Source organism: Mesoplodon bidens, assembly GCF_964165515.1.
Source record: "Mesoplodon bidens genome assembly, chromosome: 4".
Classification (NCBI taxonomy): domain Eukaryota; kingdom Metazoa; phylum Chordata; class Mammalia; order Artiodactyla; family Ziphiidae; genus Mesoplodon; species Mesoplodon bidens.
This window is the reverse complement of record NC_138160.1, coordinates 152540113-152558616: the sequence shown is the minus strand read 5'-3', so window position 1 is coordinate 152558616 and position 18504 is coordinate 152540113. Positions and strand designations below refer to the sequence as shown.

Sequence of the window (18504 nt, the reverse complement as noted above, 5' to 3'; positions counted from 1 at the left end):
AAGGACTTTGCTCAGTGTTGTACGCAGGTGTAATCCCTCATGGCACTCTGGGAGTCGTAGTAATCAGTCCGCTGTCGCTGCGTGGAGGACTACATTTCCCCAAAGCCTGCGAAGCCACGCGATCACTAGCCGGAAGGAGTCGCTACACGAGGTACTTGGAGTGAGAGGCACGGACTCTGAGTTACCCGTGCTGGGGTCAGCGCGATGCCTAAAGCCAAGGGGAAGACCCGGAGGCAGAAGTTCGGTTATAATGTTAACCGGAAGCGTCTGAACCGGAATGCTCGACGGAAGGCAGCGCCGCGGATCGAATGGTGAGGGGACCAAGGTTCAGGAGGCTGGGGGCCTCAGGCGGGACAGCCGGCGAGATGATGGTTACGCGATCGCCCTCTCTTTTCCCGTAGCTCCCACATCCGACATGCCTGGGACCAGACCAAATCGGTGCGGCAGAACCTGGCCGATATGGGTTTGGCTATGGACCCCAACAGGGCAGTGCCCCTTCTTAAGAGAAAGGTAGTGACGTGGTAGGGTCCCGGCCCTTGCCCTCCACCTCCAGCTCCCCCCCGCCCCCCACCCCCGCCATACTTAGCTGGGTTTCAGAACTTAATCCTGTCTATTATTACCTCCCTCACGCCTTTTCTGGGTTTGCGATTTCCCCACAGCCAACTCGGCCAGGCTGTACTCCCTCCCCCAGCACACGTTGGACCTGGGTTGGAGCTTCCCCTTTCCTTCTGCACTTACTTTTTTCCCTCTGAAATTAAACTGTTTGGGTCCCTTGGCATCTCAGCCATATTTTCCAGAATTTATCTTTTTCTGCCCTTAACTTTCCTAATAAGGAGTTTGGAATCTTTGCTTACTGTTCCTTACACCTTTCCTCAGTTATCCAATCGTCCTTGGTCTGAGGCTTCCTTAGGGGTAGTTTTTCCCAGGGCTAATTTCTCCGGAATAATTCTTTTTCTGGACCGCTCTCAAAAATAGCACCCCTTTTCACTCAGTAACTTCTTTCCTGCTTTATTTTAATTCATTGGCACTTGTAAATACTTGATGGTATATTATATTGTATATTTGTTCATTGTCTGTGCCTCTTTCCCCCAACATAATCTCCTGTTCCATTCACTACTAAATCCTGTGGTGCTTAGGATGTGACTAGTGCTCAATAAATAGTTAACCTAATGAATGGGCTTGCTGATAGGATTTGTCCCATTGCCTTCAGGCATGTTTCTTTTTATCCCTTCATGCCAGAAGAAAATGGCGCTACTGTTTCTTGAACAGTTATGAAGCTATAGCCAAGCACCGTCAGCTTGCTCCTCTGCATAAGAGATGTCTGACATCTCTCCCTCATTGTAAAGTATAAAGTGCTTTCACGTGCATTGTTTCATTTGCTAACCGCACAGTTAAGTGAGGCAGGCAAGTGGTATTATACCCATTTTATAGTTAGGTACAGAAAGATGAATTGCTTATTTGAGCCTCTTGGGAACCACGAAGCTTCCAGGGCATTAGTGCTTTTTGTCATCTATTCTTGCCTTTGTGGAGGGATCCTTGTGGGTAATGCAGTTGTGTTGGGATGGGCAGGAGCCTTTAGAATTTCCCTTCATCCAGGATCTTTTCCTTTGTCTCCTGGTCTCACGGTCTGTGTTCTCTGCAGGTAAAGGCCCTGGAAGTGGACGTGGAGGAGGGGCCTAAGGACCTCATGCGGAAGCCCTATGTGCTCAATGGTGGGTGTGGGCCACATTCCTCTAGGTCACCATCCTGCTCAGTTAGAGCTGGAAAGGACCCTCAGATGTTCTCATTTCACAGATGGAGAAACTGAGGTTCAGAGGGAAAAAGTGAGCTGGCCTAGGGCTCAGCTTGCAGAGTTAGGACTGTGTCCCGGCTGAGACATTTTCAGTCTACTGGCTAAGCTCCAGTGTGTGAAGGGAGGTCAGAGATGTTCAGGGAGGATGTAAGTAGTGCCTGAGAGGACAGAAGAGGAAACGGTAAGTCTCAGGCACACATTCAGCTTCTTATGAGCTTAAGGATGAACAGATTTTTTTTAAAGGTTCCACCATGTAATCTTTCCAATGATAAATTCAATTTTATGTATATTAAGGCTATAGAGACTGAATATTAAAACAGAAGAGGGTGAATTCTGCAGGGAAGCAGGAATACCCTGGAATATTCTACCCATCCTTCCTCTTTCCTGTCTGTGATTTTTAACAGTTCTCCTAAAGTTTAAAGTATCTGAATGACCAGACATTTGATATAGAATTCTTTGAGTTCCTGTCTGTAGTCTATTTTAATGATTCTTGTAAGAGTTACTGACTGCACAGGACTGTATATACAGAATCCTGTGTACTCTCTGTAGTCAAAGCTAATCTTAAAAAGTTTTACTATTAATTCTTTAATTAAAAAAATTTTAATTGTGGTGAAAAAGTACATAAAATTTACCATCTTAATCATTTTAAAATGTATAGCTCAGTAGTGTTAAGTATATTCACATTGTCTTGCAACAGAAGTCCAGAACTTTCATCTTGCACGACTGAAACTCTTTACTCATTAAACAATAATGCCCTATTCTCCCCTCCCCGCAACTCATGGCAACCAAGTTAAAGATAATTTTGACTATAAGCAATTTTAGCACCTAACCCCGGATAAGATTTGACTACCTCATTTCCATGAGGTAGCTATTTTTCTCCCTTCATAGATGAGGAATGGGGGAGTATTTACCTAGCTATTTTAGGTGTGAGGCCATTATTAGAGCTTGGCTTTTCCCCTCACATGGAGTAGAGAGGTGCCCCAGGCCCTAGTTCTTACAGCTTGAGTTCTCATTTATTCACACCTTTCCATTTCACATATTGTTATTAACTCTTCAAGAGCTTCTCAGAGAGTTTTAGAGCTGGAAGGGAGCCCTGTTTTGTGGACAGGCACTGCATCTTCATCTCTGTCCCCAGGACCTGGCACTAAGTAGAGATTTTTAGTTTGGTGCCTTTCTTTCACCCATCTGAGGCCCAAAGAGCAGTGACTTGCCTTTCAGTTCATTGCCATACTGATAGATGCTTGTGCCATAGACAGAGCCTGGACACTGAGGGGCTAAAAAGAAGTTTCTAGCACTGAATTTGCAGATGGAAAAGCTCATCAGATGGTTGGTGTAGCAACTCTTGTGGCTTGGGATTGACTGAGCAGCTCAACTTGTGCAGGAAGCAAAGCCTCATTCCCTGTCTCTTGGCTTCTCTCAACCCAGACCTGGAGGCAGAAGCCAGCCTTCCAGAAAAGAAAGGAAATACGCTATCTCGGGATCTCATTGACTATGTTTGCTACATGGTGGAGAACCATGGGGAGGACTATAAGGTGAGTGGCTTAGGCCTGGCAGGAGGAACCACTTGGGCCCTTTGGGAAGGTACCCTGGACCATTCAGGGTCTGATATGCTTGGCTATTGCCTGTTTCCTGAGACTGAGTGGAAACAGAGAGGAAAGAGAGACCCTAAGAAATGGAGGCCATTGACAGAATGCTTATAATTGGATAGACTGAGTGGCCTGTGGTTCATATCGCACTCATTAATATGTTTTGCTTGCATGGTATTTTTATTAATCAACTTGATCTACAGGTGACCCTTGAACAACTTGAGAGTTAATCTGTCTATATTTATAGCTGGTCCTCCAAGTCTGCGGTTCCTCACGTCTAGGGATTCAACCGACCATGGACCATGTAGTGCTGTAGTATTTACTACTGAAAAATACCCGTGTATAAGTCGACCCATGCAGTTCACATCTCTGTTGTTCAAGGGTTAACTGTAGTTGCCATTTTAATTATCAGAGGTTTCAAATAAAAGTCCTTATTTTTGGCTTCTCCTAAAAATGGAAAGATCTGGGTTCACTGGACCCCCGTGCCCAGGTGGGATCAGTTGGTGATGGATGGAGAATGAGCTACTCAGCTGGTCCCAGCTCTTGCCTAGTCCCTGAGGGCATTTCCCCACATACACTATGGCTTTTGAGGTGAGGAATCTGAACCTCAGGGATGGGAAGTAGCTTGCCCAACTCAGGGCTAGGATTTGAACCTTGCCTGTCCAGCCTTCTTCAAGTGGCCCTTCTCCCTTCTTAGGCTATGGCCCGGGATGAGAAGAATTACTATCAAGATACCCCAAAACAGATTCGGAATAAGATCAACGTCTATAAGCGTTTTTACCCAGCGGAGTGGCAAGCGTTTGTCGATTCGTTGCAGAAGAATAAGATGGAGGTTGAGTGACTGGTTTACACCTGCCCCAGGTTGAGCCTTCCTCCTGGACCAGAGAAGCTCAGCCAGGGTTTAAGGCAGGGAGAGGTGTGTGGCTACAGATGAGGCTAGGCAAACCCCATGGAATCAAAAGGTTACAGCGCACACATACACACACACACACACACACACACACAATCTCTCTCACACTTCCCTTTGGGGAAGGCACTGTCTCCCAGAGGCTTCAATTTATGTTCTTCTGGAGTCTCTGGGAAAAGCCAGAACCTGCTGTTTTCAGGGTGGGTGGTTTGTTTGAATATAGTCTGTACAATAAAATACAGTATTTTACTTCTCTGATGGTTTTGATTTGCCCCTCCCAGCCAAGCCCTGGGGCTGCCCCTGCAAAAACCTATTCAGCCAAGGTAAAGAGGCCATTCAGCCCTTTTTGCTCCACATTCACATGCCCTCCTAGGCACAGCCTCCCTCCTCTTCTCCCCTGTTCTGGTTCCACTGCTCTCTGCCTTGGTTTCCTGCATAGCAGTTCCACTAACGCTTCTACAGAAGCCTGCTGGGAACCCTGGGCTGCTTGGGAGGGGCTTCCAGTGCTTGCCTCACCCCAGGCTGGGGGCTGGTGGACCGGTTCTCCATGGCCCTGGTCTGAGGCCAGCTGTGGCTCAAGTGCCAGAGGGTAAGAAGCTGTATAGCTGCCTCCTGGTCTGTCTTCAAGTGACCTGCCTTTGCTACTTGTCTTTCCTGAAGGGAGTCTGAGGCCCCTAAACCTGCTTTCTGAGACCGTCTGGGGACTGCTGAATACCACTATGCTGTGTGCCAAGCACTGGGCTACACACTGCATGGCCATTCCTTGGGGCCAGGCCTAATTCGGTGGCACGGCTGGTATGTAGCAGGATCACAAAGTGTGTGGTGGGTGCTGGGCATTTTCTTGTCTTGATACATTATCCTCAGTTATTAATAATACAGAAAACCTCTGTTCCTAAGCTTTCTCCTTAAAGCACATAAAATTTGTTTCCTCACTGCTCTGGAAAAGAAGGGCTTATTTTTGTTGTTGTTGTTTTTTGCGGTACGCGGGCCTCTAGCTGTTGTGGCCTCTCCCGTTGCTCCATGGCTCACTGGCCCAGCCGCTCCGCGGCACGTGGGATCTTCCCGGACCTGGGCACGAACCCGCATCCCCTGCATCGGCAGGCGGACTCTCAACCACTGCGCCACCAGGGAAGCCCAGGGCTTATGTTTTTACATAGAACATTTCACATAAAACCCTGTAAGGTTGTGTGGTATCCTCATCTTGCAGGTAAGGAAACAGGCTTGAGGCATTAACGTGGGGTTTGAAGTCAAGTCTGCACGATGACTAAGCCTAGACTTTCTCTTGCTGACCTTCTCTGTGGACCCTGAAGGCAGCCCACCTGTCCCACACCATTAAGGCAGGCTGGAAACTAGACAGAAACCACCCCCCATCAGATCTGGCCTGCTAGACTCCAGCAGTGACTGGCCATTGTGAACACCTCGAGCACAGCCTTTATGATTTGAGTCTGCAGCAGAGCTCCTGGGGGCCTTCGTGATTTGGCCTCCTAACTTCTGCCCTTCACAGCATTCCAAATTCAGGACCTTTGACCAGGCCGGGCCCTTAACCTTGTTTCTTCACCCAGTTCAGGTGCCAACTTCAGGAAGTCTTCCATACCACTTCTCTCTGCCCCCAGGCTGGAGTTCCCATGCCCCAGACTTCCTGTAGCAGTACCTATCACAGTCATAACTACCTTTTAGTCTGGTTGACATTCTCTACCAGACTGGGCTTGAGTGCAGGGACCTTGTCTGGGAATCCCAGAGCCCAGCCCAAGGCAGATACTGGGGGAATGCTTGTGAAATGGCGCCACCTGCATTCTGACCTCTGGCATGGAGGCACTCGGATGTTCTCGCTCCCATTTCTACGCCTAGCTCTGGCCCCGACAGCTAGAACTCCTCTCAAGAAAGGGTTTGGGTTCCTCCCCAGAAGTACTGAACTAGGCCAAAGCTGATGTTCCTTAACCCCCCCACCCCCTTGTGGACTGAAGGGCCAGGGAACAGGAACTTGCTGTTTGACACGCTGTGTCACAGGAAGTGTCCTGGGACCACCCTCCATAGCTGCCCCTCACGAACTATAAGCACCAAGCACACTCAAAATCAGAATTTATGTGAAACCATATCCAAATTTTTTGCGTTTATTGTATACCTCAAACAGCCACCAGCACTCCGTCTTATGCAGTTTGTGGGTCCGTGTTCACAGGGCATAGGCTGGGACAGCAAGGCTCCTTTACTTCGGATCTTTGATGGCAATCTTCCCCTTGTCCCTTAATGGGCCCACCTCCTGGAGGCAGCGGGAAAACTGGGAGGTTCCCCTTTTCAGTTACTAGAAAGGACTTAGAGGATGTGGGGACACACAGCAAAGATGAGAGGCAGAGTGCCCAGGTCTGAGGTCTGGGGCAGGATGAGGACGACGATGGACACCACAGGCGAGTTTTAGCAGCTGGTTCGAGACGCTGGCAGTTGATACTAAACTAGCATAAGAACAAAATGTTTCCTAAAGGCAAGTGGAAACATTTTTTCTGGAGAACCTGGGGTTTCATTCAGACAGACAGGCTAGAGTTGTGAGATTTTTCATTAGCATTTCTCTGCAGAGGATCGGGAGGCCAGGATGGACCAACGTCACCTCCTCCCCAGTCCTTACAGCTGGATACCAATGTGTCAGTGCAAGCTTGCAACGGGCAGTTCTGGGTGCCAAGAAGTGCCAGAGGAGGCTTCTTAGAATAGGCGGCCAGTCCAAGGTGATGGTCCCAGCAGCCTCAGGATCCCTCTTGCCTAGACCATCCACATGTCCAAGCTCTGGGCCAGGCTGGCCTCTCTTCAGAGGGATAGCAGCAGGTCAGAAGCCATGGTTTCATTTAAATAACTCTTAAGAACAGAAGCCCCTAGAGCCAGGGTAAGTGATCCAGGCACAGGTTCAACCAGCAAGTAGGTGCGGAAACTTCCTTCCCATGTGAAGTGGGCACTGTATGGTCTTCATTAGAATATGAGAGCTGCCCAGCCATCCAGTCCCTATTCCAAAGCTCAGGTAGAGTCAGGGCAGTAGGGGGAACACAGCGTCACCCGGACTAGTCAGGAACCTCACTTTGAGATGAACAGCTCCAGGTAATGACTGGTTCCCTGAAGCAGTCATCTGGGCTCCAGAACCAAAGTCACATTCAGGAACAACTAGGTAAGAGCACCACAAGGCCAGGCAGTTAGCTGTTCTTAAGAAAGGCCTTTCCCCCACTTTGCCCAATCTGGTCCTGGTAGGAACTGGAGCAGTTGAGTACTGTTTGCCACCTCGCCAGGACAGGCCAGCAGCTCCACATGCGAGGCACAGCCACAGGCCAAAAGAACGTCTATACACTCTGTGCAAGTACCAGGGCGTGGCACACTGGACCTTCAGTGCTCCTCAGTGGTGTTCTGGTGTGCCGCTGGGACCTGTCAGTTCTGAGAGTGGTCTTTGAAAGTTGCTAAAGTACATATAGTTAAACTCTAGTCAAGTTCACCTCCCCACAGTGGGGACTTCAAAAACTGTACTACATAGTGATACTCATTAGACCAAAGGCAGATCTTAATTAGTAGAAAAGGGTGCCCCCCTCAACAATGCTGGCTCCAAAGGTAACTTTTAAGTACTAGAGGACGAGGTGGAGTTCATAGAACAGAGAAGTCTAAGTCTCCCAACCTTCTAATGGCGAAATGAAAAGTGTCAGCAGAGCTTCAAAGTCTACTCTAAAACCCAAGTCATTCCCGAAATATTTAAAATAAAAATCAGTCAAATCACTTCTTAAAGCAGAAAGTTAATCAGAATTTCAAAGAAAGTGATTCTATTCTGAGACATCTACAGCCCACCTTCCTGGCCTGCCCCTCGTGCACCGGCCACAGCATGGAACTGCAGCACAATGAGTAAATCTGAAATGAAATAAAGGCACATCCTCTCTATGCTCCATTAAAAAGCAACGTGAGTTGGCTATCTCCTTGAAGAAAAGGCCCATTTGTGGAGGTGGCCCTGACGGACAAACGACTCCTCCTTTTGCCTGCACTGAAGAGAAGTGTCAGTACAGAGACAGTCCTTAGACTGGCTGATCACTGGAAACAGCAGAATCATGGAATGTGTACTGGAGAGGAGAGCAGAAATTCTGTCCAACTCTGCCTTAGCTGGGCAATCAGCAGGTCTAGAAAGGCTGAGTGATGTACCCAAGGCTACCCTGTTGGTTGGTCTGCTAATTCTCATTTCTTTTTATTTGCATAACTCTGATGAAATCGCCTCTCCCAGAGTCATGTTACCTACACAGAGTTTGTGTCCCTTTGACTACTGGGCCAAGTGGTGGCGTTCAAGTTCATATGGACCATCGTGAAGTATTATGACATCAATTACAGCCACAGAGGGTCAGGGGAGTGCGAGCTCCGTCTCCACTGACACATGTAGCTTACCACGCTGTCATTCATGATTCCAGTTATTTTCCTCAAAGATCCAAATGTTCCATGACAATCATCTGGGGTTTTAATAACAGCACCTAGAAACAGAGCCTAAACCTTGGCCTGTTCCTTTTATAAATAAATAAATAAATAAATAAATGCAGTTTGGAGGTCAACATCCCGCTCCGCTGACAGTCTTCTTCCCAGGGACACAGGCAGGCTCCTTCCTTCCCCAGACTTATGTAAACATGGGCATTGGCACAGTTAGTGTAAGAGCAGCAGCTTCTGTCTCCAGATTTTGGTGGGGTGGGGGGCTGGGGGAAGCTTTCAATTTTTCTGATTAGCGGGTGAATACCACTTACTCTGTAGTCAAGAGGCTGGTGGGCCAGGCCTTAACCTCAGGGAAGCAGGGAGGTTTCAGAAAGCTCCTTGCTAGGATCTCTAGGTTCGTCCTTGAGCTTCTTATCTTCATGGCTGGGAAATACATCTCCAAGTTAGAAAAAAAACATAGAAATCACTTCTCTTTAAAAAGGATGGCCCTGGGGCCAGAGAGGGAGGGATTGCACAAGGCCATGAGCCAGCTGGGGTTGGAGGATAATGCAGGAGTTGGGGTCTGAGCTTACAGCGTACTGCCCAGAACCTGCCCACATTAGAGGGGTGTGAAGTAGGAGGGAATAGTCTAGACTGGGCATACTTCGGACACCTACAAGGGTCCTCAACCACTGGGACCTATAGGGTGGGGAGAACTAAGCCTGCTGAGCAGCTCACTGTACAGGTCAGAGGACGAGGCTGCCTTCCCTGGTTAGAGTGGGATTCACTCCCAGCCCAGAATGGGCAAGACACCGTTCTCTCCCACCCTCAGCCTCACCCGCCTCCCTGCTTCAGCCTCATGGCTAGCTCACCAAGAAGGCTTCCATATGGTTCCTGGCCTTGCCCAGGCCCTGCTCTTGAGAGGGCGAGGAGGGGAGAAGGGAAGTGCTGCCACATAGCCTGTGTCCCAGGCCCCGGGCTGGGGATGAAGAAGCAGGAGGAGCAGAACTGGGGTCCCAGGGCTGGCTGATGAGCAGGTGGGTACCAGCCTAGGAGAGGAGCTCCAGGAGCAGTCTCCAGATGTGCACGGTGCCAGGATTTTCAAAGCCGGCTCCTGCAGGGGCAATGCTGGCTGCCAGGAGGAAGATTTCCCGCTGGTTATCAACAGCCTGAAGGCCCAGCTCCTGCTGCAGCTCCACCACACTCACGGCCTCACTCAGGTCCTGAGATGAAACAGAGATGTCAGGCGGGACTGACAGTGTTTCCCAACAACCCACCCTTGTCATCTATGAAATAAACTGTTCTTCAGCTCCCTGGGTAAACACTGGGGCCTAAGTTCTCTCATGGCCACTTGGTCTAAACTCTCTTCCTCATCTCTGACTTTCTTGGTATCAATCTCTTTCCACCCCGTCATTCTTACCCACAGCCACTGTGCTAAGAAAGAGCACTTCCTCTAAGTGAGGCACTGTGATAGGCACTTAATCTTACTTAATTCTCACAGTCCACACTTAACTGATGAGGAAATAAGCTCAGGGAGGTGAAGTCATTTAGCCAATGAAACAGTGATAAGTGGCAGAGCCAGGTTTCAAACTCAGGTTGGCTTGATGACCAAGTTTATAACCTTTATAGGGATCCTAGCTCAGTTTCCTAAACTTAATGGTGGAGCGATCTTACAGTAGGGTCACTTCCAGACAAGGGCCTTACCTTCCCTAGACTTCTAGAAACCCAGTGACAAGAAAAAGAAGCCACTACACAACATGGATGGTGATGGTACATTTTAATTTCAAGCCTGGCCCAAGATTAAAATGATTCTTCTTGGAGCAATTCATAGAGTGCTGGGACCTCAGGTGTTGTTTCCTGTAGGTTCAAGATCACTATAAATTATAGTTTATATACAAGATGATGATGTGATTCACTGTCTAAACTGGGGTACTTCTTTTTATTTTAATTAATTAATTTTAACGTCTTTATTGGAGTCTAATTGCTTTACAATGTTGTGTTAGTTTCTGCTTTATAACAAAGTGAATCAGCTATACGTATGCATATATCCCCATATTCCCTCCCTCTTGCGTCTCCCTCTCACCCTCCCTATCCCACCCCTCTAGGTGGACACAAAGCAGTGAAGTGATCTCCCTGTGCTATGCAGCTGCTTCCCACTAGCTATTTTACATTTGACCCCTCTAGGCGGTCACAAAGCACTGAGCACCGAGCTGATCTCCCTGTGCTATGCGGCTGCTTCCCACTAGCTATCTACCTTACATTTGGTAGTGTATATATGTCACTGCTACTCTCTCACTTTGTCCCAGCTTACCCTTCCCCCTCCCCATGTCAAACTGGGGTACTTCAGAGACTCAAAGTAGGTACTATTCATAGTTATACCAGAGCAACAGGCATAAATGGGGGCTGTCCCAGGCAGACCAGGACATATGGTTACCCTATTTATAAATGACTGTCAAGTATTTCCTGATAGGCAGGGGGGAACCTGAGTTCAAAGATGGACAGCCTCTCTCCAAGCCAGGCTGGAAACATGCCCCAGAGCTATCAGGACCATGGGCACAGGCCACATGAAATATGACAGGACTCTGTACTGTGGCAGAGAATGGCATCTTAAGTGTGTGATGCTGAGAGTTGCTGGGCCAGGAGAGGTAGAGTGAAGAGCAGGAACTTTGAGGAAGATCTAAGCTCAACTCCTGGCTTTGCCACATACCAGCTGTAACTTTGGGCTAACAGCAAGGCCTATAGTGGGGTTTTTGTAAGACTGAAGTGAGGTCACGATTACCGGGTGCTTAGCACGCTGTAAACACACAATAAATGTTAGTTCTTCTTATTATTTAATCTGTTAAACTTCTGATCACTTCCTAGCTGTAGCTCGCTGATCTAGAGTCAGAAATCATATGGACATAAAAGAGTGGAAAAGGTGCAGGTTTTGGAGTTAAAACATTCCAATTTTACTATTTTCAAGGTGTACAAAATTTCTCTGAGCTTCAGATTCCCCATCTGTAAAATGGAAAGAGTATCCCATATCTTGTAGGGTGAACACAAGCATAATATGAAATGTTATTTGAAACCACACCTGGGAAGCAGTGGACACTTAATAATAATTTTTCTCATTTCTCCAGGATGACAAATGACAGGCAAAGAGGAAGGCAGAGAGAGGATGAGGATTAGGAATGAGAAAAGAGTACAGGTAGCAGAGGTGGGGGACAGTTTCTCAGCTAAGCGTTGCAGGTCATGGGCCTGGGCCCAAATACCTCTCCAGTGCTCCCTGCCCCTGTCCAGGCATCTGTGGATCAAGCCCGCCTGGACTGAGCCAGCCTCCCACGGCCCTCACCTGCTTGTTGGCCACGATGACGACAGGCAGGTCAGGGTCCTTGTCCAGTAGCTTGTGTAGCTCCTGTCGGGCCCAGGGCAACCGCAGCCGGTCAGCCGAGTCCACCATGAACACCAGCACGTCCACTTCATTCACAAACTCCTTCCAGTAGAAGCGCAGATTCTGGCTGCCACCGACTGAGGAAAGGCCAGGGGCCAGCTCAGAGCCTTCCTGGGCCCTGGCTCTCTACATATAGCCTGACCCCACCCCACTTCCTGCCTTCCAAGGCTCCACTGGCCAGGAGCAAGGGAAAGTCCACAGGTTCCAGAGCCAATCAGACCTGGGTTTAGCTCCAGCTCTGACAACTAGGTCACCCTGCACAGGTCGCCACCTCCGAGCATCAGTCTCCTCCTTACTGAACTTACCTAACAGGTTGCAGCAAAACCCAAAGGTACCACATGCAATGCACCTTTCACAGGACTGGTGTATACTATATGCTCAATAAATAGTACTCTGGTTCTTTCTCCTGGGCTGCCTTGCCTCCTCCCAAATCCTAGCTTCCTCCTGGGTCAGTGGCAGCTGTGGTCAGCAGCCAGGACTCCCTGCCCTGCCTGTGCACAGCCATTCTCCATTCGGCTTCTCTTGTTCAGTCTAGTCGCCCCATTTTCTTTCCTTGGAAACACCATACTCAATAGTGTCACCAAGTGGCTGCCCAAGTAGCACCCCCAACCTGGGTTATTCCTGTTCCCCTCTGTCCCTCTGCAAAGTCCCCACTGGTCATCCTGCATCCTAGTGTTTCTGGTTATACTTCTTACACTTGTGGGCTCTAAGCTCTTTGAGAGTTAGAGCTATTTATCTCTGGATCCCCCCAAAGCCCTCAGCACAATGCCTGGCACATAGCAGGCACTCAACAAGTATATACTGAGTGCTTACTAGGTGCCAAGCACTGATCTGGGTGCTGGAGATACAGAGGTGAGCAAGGCAGGCAGGAGCCCTGCTCTCAAGGAGCTCCCTCCGTAACCAGAAACAACACAGCAGTAACACATAAACACATTCCACAAAGGAAGGAAGTAAAACAGAAAAAGTGAAAGGGGCGGGGTGGGGTGGTTGTATGTGCTGGTGGCTTTGGACTGGTTGGTCTGGGAAGGTGGTCTAAGGAGGCAGCATGTGAGCTGAGTCTGGGATGACGAGAAGGAGCTGGTCATGAGATGAGGCAGAGAGCAGCATCATAGGCAGTGGGCAGAGCAAGATCCATGTGTTCGAGAAGCAGAAGGCTGATGCGCCGCCAGAAGGGGAGAGGAGGAAGCCATGACCAGCAAGGCTGCCCAGGGCTGGACCACACAGGGCCTGTAAAGCCACAGTGAGCCTGTGGGGAGCCCCTTAAGCATTTTAAGCAAGAATGACATGATCTGATATGGGTCTCTGAAAGATACCGCTGGCCAACACTGAGGACAGAAGTGGAAGCAGGAAGACCTGCAAGGAGACTCTTGTAGTCCTGACTGGTGACCATGGCTTGGACCAATTAGGCAGAGATGGAGGTGGGGAGAAGTGAACAGACGCAGACTCTACTGGAGGATAAAGCTGACAGAACTAGCTAATAATATGGATATAGGAGGTGTGGGGAAGGGAAAAGTCATCAAAAATGCACAAAGTGCTCACTCTCAGCTGGGCTCCAGGCCAGGCACTGTAGGAGACCACAGTGAAGTGAGTGCTGTGGGAGGGGAAAGCCCCAGGACTTGAATGGGAGATCTGGGTTTGAATCCAGGTTGGGTGACCTTACTGAGCCTGGGATGTTAACAGGGCAGACCCCTGGGTAACATGAAAACACCAAACCCCTTCTTCCAAGGTGGAGGGAGGGGGATACTGTCTCTGCCAGACAGAGTGGGCCTTAAGTGCAGAACCCCCACTTGAATTTTCTGTGTCCCTGGCACAAGAGATGGAGACAGGGAAAGCTTGTTGAAAGGACTAAATCTCAGGTGAATGTCAACGTTTGCTACAGTCAGGGAGAAAAGATGTAGCCAGGGCAGGCTAGCAGGCAAGGCCCTGAGACCAGAGGAACTGGGCCCATTCAGGCCAAAAGCCAGGCCCTCAGAGTCCGATCCCACCACTTTAGGACTTAACAAAACCCACCTAGTCTTTATGGTCTGAGTCCTTTGGCTGGCAGGAAGGCTACCCGTCCATCCCCACTGAGTCTGTGGCTGGACACAGGTGGTTAAGTACTGCTGCGCTCTCAATACCCTCTCTCCCATCCTCTCCTGGGATCCCAACAGGCCTAACACTGAGGGCAGGAGGATGCTCAGACCCTCTCGGATCACTCACTCAACAAGCTCTCCCAGGTACCTGATTGGGGCTGGGCCCTAGGGGCCAGAGCTGGATCGGATTTATCGGTGCCCCAGATGCCTAGTCAGGGACACAGGGTGGTATATGGCAAACACTGCAGCAGGAGGAGCTCTTAACCTAGCCCAGGGGTCAGAGAAGGCTTCAGAGGGATATCATGTTTGACCTAAATCCTGAAGGATGAACAGCAGTTTAACAAGGGAAGAAGGGCTTTCCGGACTGGGGGAACAGTGTGCATGCAAAGCACAGAAGATTAGAAAGAAAACAGCAAGCACCCTTCAGAAACAAGCACTGTACATGGTGCTTAACATCGAGAGCCCAGAGCCAGATAGTCTGCATTAGCTGACCGGCAAGCTGCGTGAGCTTGGATAAATTATTTTACTTTCTGGGCCTCCTTTCCTCACATATAATGAAGGTGATAACTGTTTCCGGTTTTATGGAGTCGTTGGGAGGGTTTTTAAAGTGATGTCTGTCAAGGGCTTGGCATACTGGAAACTTTAGTTGTTAGTATCTCAGTGTTAGGCATGTGGGCTGCAGTGAGGGTGAGGGACAGGGGTCGACCAAGCCAGAGTACAGAGCTTGGACTATATCTTGTGTCGCAGGGAGGCGTGGGAAGGACTTTCTACAGGGGCGTGTCCTGCTTAGATAAAAAGCCACGGCTTGGGTCCAGCTGAGATGATGGGGAGACAGCGGGAGTGTGTGTGTGTGTGTGTGTGGTGGGGGGAGGGTCTGCTCACTCTCCAGCAGGTCCACCTCGAAGTTCTTGGTGGGGAGCCGCACGGAGTTGAAGCCCCAGGTGGGGATGTGGCCTTCCAGCGGTGGCTTCCCGGCCAGCACGCGCAGGAACGTGCTCTTCCCAGAGCCATCCAGCCCCAGCACCAGCACCTCGCGCTGCTCCAACTCCTCCAACGCCGGCTCCTCGTCCGCCTCGTCCTCGGGCTGTGGGGCACGGGTCAGGCTGCGGTCGGCACTCTCCCGCCTGACCCTTCCCCATAGAAGACCGAAAGCCCAAAGCGCCCATCCCCGCCCTGCCGCCGTTAAGGGGCAGCAAGACCCGCTCTGCTGCAAAGGGACGAGCGGGGCCTATGGAGTCCTAAGTCTCAAGACCCGTTCTTCAGGTTTTTTCTGAGTGACCTCGGGCAAATTCCTACCCCTCGCGGAGCGTCAGCCCCCTCAAACTGACAATCCCCACATCCCACAGTGGAAGGAACCACGGAGTCGGGGTAACGCGCAAATGAACCGCGCGGGCCGGGTGAGGGGGCGGAGGGCCTCTCCCGGCATCCCGCGGCCCGCGCGTACTGCGCAGGCGCCGGGCGGGCGCGGGCCCGACAGGCTCTGGCTGCCTGGAGGAAGCCCTAGGCCTACGGCGGCGCAGCATAGCACACTCCCCCAAACGCCCACCCGTTTCTCGGTTCCGGGACTCCCGGCCGCCCGACGCGCGCCCACCCGCGCGAGGCCTGCGGCGTCAAGCTCCCGCCCCGCAGGGCTGCGGTCACACCCCTCGGCTGCGCGCGCGGAGGCGCAGATCCCCTCCAGGTACTCACGTCCCATTCGTCCCACTCCGGAAGGCGGGCAGGCTCCGTGCCCCACCAGGCTTCGTCTCCGTCCCAGCGCCGCTCCCGTCCGCGGCCGAAGTAGGTCTTCCAGAGGATGAAGATCACCGAACCGAGCACGGCCGCCGCGCCACCCAGCGCCAGCACCAACGGGCTTAGCGGCCGCGGCGCCATCGGGCCGGGCGAGGGGCGCGGGTGCCGGCAGCACAGGCCGAGCCAGCCGGCCTGCCGAAAATGGCCCCGCTGCGAACTGCCTCGGCCGCGCCCACCCACCCAACCGAGCCCCGCACTACAAGCCCCACAATGCACCGCCGCTGTCGCGACAGGCCGCCCGCGCCCTGGCGGCTGGAGCGGGGGCGCTGGCCGGAGCGCGAGGACCTCCCGCCCACTCTGCAAGGTGCGGTGTGGAGCGAGAGGCTGTGCCTGGGCAGGACAAGAGGCGGTGATACTGGCATCTACCGAGCACTTGCTGTGTGCCAGGGGGTTAGCTCACAGCTGTTCTAGGTTACCCCTTAAAACAGTGCCTCTTAGAAGGGAAAGCCGAGGCCCAAGCCACACCGTAGTGCTTTGGTGAAGCCTGCGTTCAAACCCAGGCGATCTGTTTCCTGGATCCCTCAAGATCTCGGATAGGAATTCTATGGGATGGCAGGTTATGGAGTGCAGAAACAGGACTGGAACCCAGGTCCCTGACTGTTAGTACTCTCTACCCTGCCTTGGCTGCTGCCTGGTTCCCAGGGGTTCTGCTCTCTTGTGGTCTCTTGGCATCCTGCTGAAGCAGGCAGGTCCAGGAGTCTGTTTAGACCTGACCACTTTGTCCTCTGTGACCCCCAGTGACTGCCAAAGTTTCCAGATGTAACAGAAGGAGGAAAAGCAGGAGAAACGGGCCTGGGGTACTTAAGAGGAGGACCCTGTGAGGAACTGTGGGGTGAATGGGTATATTTTTACTGTAAACCACCTCAAGCCATCTTATACACCAGGGAGGACTATGGGCTTTTTTCTTGTCACCCCCCGGTATGCTCAGATCTCTCCTGTTTCCTCTGCCTCCGGTTGCTACCTCTCCTTTCCATTTTAGCCCTGCTTTGGGATAATGTGCATTTCCTATTCTTTGACCCACCCACCCAGGGAAGCTGTTCTCACCAGGGTCTCTAACAAACCCCTTGTTGGTAAATCCCTTGGTGGCATCTTAGTTCTTATCTTGCTTGACCTCCTGGCACCATTTAACACTGTTAAATCTTTTTTTTTTAATAAATTTATTTTTGGCTGCATTGGGTCTTTGTTGCTGCGCACGGGCTTTCTCTAGTTGAGGCGAGTGGGGGCTACTCTTCTTTGCAGTGCGCGGGCTTCTCATTACAGTGGCTTCTCTTGTTGCAGAGCACAGGCTCTAGGCGTGCAGTCTCAGTAGTTGTGGCGCACAGGCTTAGTTGCTCCACGGCATGTGGGACCTTCCCAGACCAGGGCTCGAACCCATATCCCCTGCATTGGCAGGTGGATTCTTAACCACTGCACCACCAGGGAAGCCCCAACACTGTTAAATCTTAGCAGATGTTTTAATCTTCTTGGGCTGTCATAACAAAATACCACAGACTGGGTGAAAAACAATAAGAATTTAGTTCTCACAGTTCTGGAGGCTAGGAAGTCCAAGATCAAGGTGTCAGGAGATTCAGTTCCCAGCTAGTGCCCTCTTGACTCGCAGGCAGCCACCTTCTCACTGTGTACTCAGGTGGCAGAGAGAGCGAGTTCTGCTCTCTCTTCCTCTTATGTGGACGCTAATCCCATGGTGGGGCCCCACCCTTTTGACCTCATTTAAATTTAATTACCTCCCAAGAGCACCACCTCCAAATACTATCATTACTATTACACTGGGGATTAGGGCATCAACATAATGTATTTTGGGGGGATACCACCATTTGGTCCATAACAGCAGGTTTATAAAGAATGCTTCTGCTCCCCAAGTTTAGAACTAATGGAGAAGACAAAGAAGATGTTCAAATGGAGAGAAAAATGTCATCTTTGTCGTCAATAAATGCTGAATTGGAGAAAGTGGCTTAGACATGGGGCCGAAATAGACTTGCTGATACTTTCTCCTGAAACAGATGGACTACCCACCAGATCAGTGACTCAACTCATCAAGCAAGGGCAGGAGTTTTATACTAAGAATATTAACAGCCAGTATGGCAGAGGCACCAAATAGTCAGAAAGGGGTAGGCACTGAAGTGAGAACAGAAACTGTCTAGAGACCTTACAGGGCCAGGCCCCTCCCGAGCAGTCAGAGAGCATCCTGACCCACCATCTCTACAGATGGGCAGGGCAGAAGAGCCCAGAAGCAGCTGCATTGAGCATACCTACTGTCTTCTCCCAAACTCCCCATTCAAAGAAATCCTCTGGAGAGAAGTAATGCTTAGCAAGAGAGCCTAAGAGTATGATTCCAGTCCTGTGTTTCAAACTGTAGTCTAAGACCATTAGTGAATTGTGAAATCAATTTATATCATATATATGTTTTATATATAATATATAATATATATATATATATATATATATAATATATATATATATATATATATGGAATACAGTGGACAATAACACCCTCTCATGAAACTTGTTTTAAGGGTGTGTGT

At 50.4% G+C, this 18504-nt stretch overlaps 2 protein-coding genes across 4 annotated transcripts; one reads left to right on the top strand and one right to left on the bottom strand.

Moving 5' to 3' along the window:
* Positions 1–108: 108 nt before the first annotated feature.
* NOP16 (NOP16 nucleolar protein) lies at positions 109–4524 on the top strand. The gene is made up of 5 exons (XM_081231763.1): positions 109–311; positions 402–510; positions 1643–1712; positions 3218–3324; positions 4076–4524. Exons 1-5 carry the CDS (start codon positions 205–207, stop codon positions 4217–4219), a joined length of 537 nt encoding a protein of 178 aa, XP_081087889.1. The 5' UTR covers positions 109–204; the 3' UTR covers positions 4220–4524.
* Positions 4525–6381: 1857 nt separating this feature from the next.
* Positions 6382–18340, bottom strand: ARL10 (ARF like GTPase 10). 3 transcript variants are annotated; one of them, XR_014015675.1, is made up of 5 exons: positions 15881–18340; positions 15074–15275; positions 12021–12196; positions 9562–9912; positions 9121–9133 (listed from the first exon to the last, which is right to left on the bottom strand). XR_014015675.1 is itself a non-coding variant. In XM_081231936.1 (4 exons), the coding sequence occupies exons 1-4, from the start codon at positions 16061–16063 to the stop codon at positions 9739–9741; spliced, it is 735 nt and encodes a 244-aa protein (XP_081088062.1). In that variant the 5' UTR covers positions 16064–18340; the 3' UTR covers positions 6382–9738. The 3 variants fall into 3 exon arrangements, 2 of the variants coding, with proteins under 2 accessions (XP_081088062.1, XP_081088063.1); XM_081231936.1 differs by having other exon boundaries at positions 6382–9912; XM_081231937.1 differs by lacking the exons at positions 9121–9133; positions 9562–9912 and adding an exon at positions 9934–10546.
* Between the last annotated feature and the right edge of the window lie 164 nt (positions 18341–18504).

Coding starts and splice junctions, on each gene's coding strand:
- NOP16 (XM_081231763.1), top strand. CDS start 205: ATGCCTAAAGCCAAGGGGAAGACCCGGAGGCAGAAGTTCGGTTATAAT. Junction 511..1,642: donor TGCCCCTTCTTAAGAGAAAG/GTAGTGACGTGG, acceptor TGTTCTCTGCAG/GTAAAGGCCCTGGAAGTGGA. Junction 3,325..4,075: donor ACCATGGGGAGGACTATAAG/GTGAGTGGCTTA, acceptor CTCCCTTCTTAG/GCTATGGCCCGGGATGAGAA.
- ARL10 (XM_081231936.1), bottom strand. CDS start 16,063: ATGGCGCCGCGGCCGCTAAGCCCGTTGGTGCTGGCGCTGGGTGGCGCG. Junction 15,276..15,880: donor CGGAGTGGGACGAATGGGAC/GTGAGTACCTGG, acceptor CGTGCCCCACAG/CCCGAGGACGAGGCGGACGA. Junction 12,197..15,073: donor CGAGGTGGACCTGCTGGAGA/GTGAGCAGACCC, acceptor GCCTTTCCTCAG/TCGGTGGCAGCCAGAATCTG.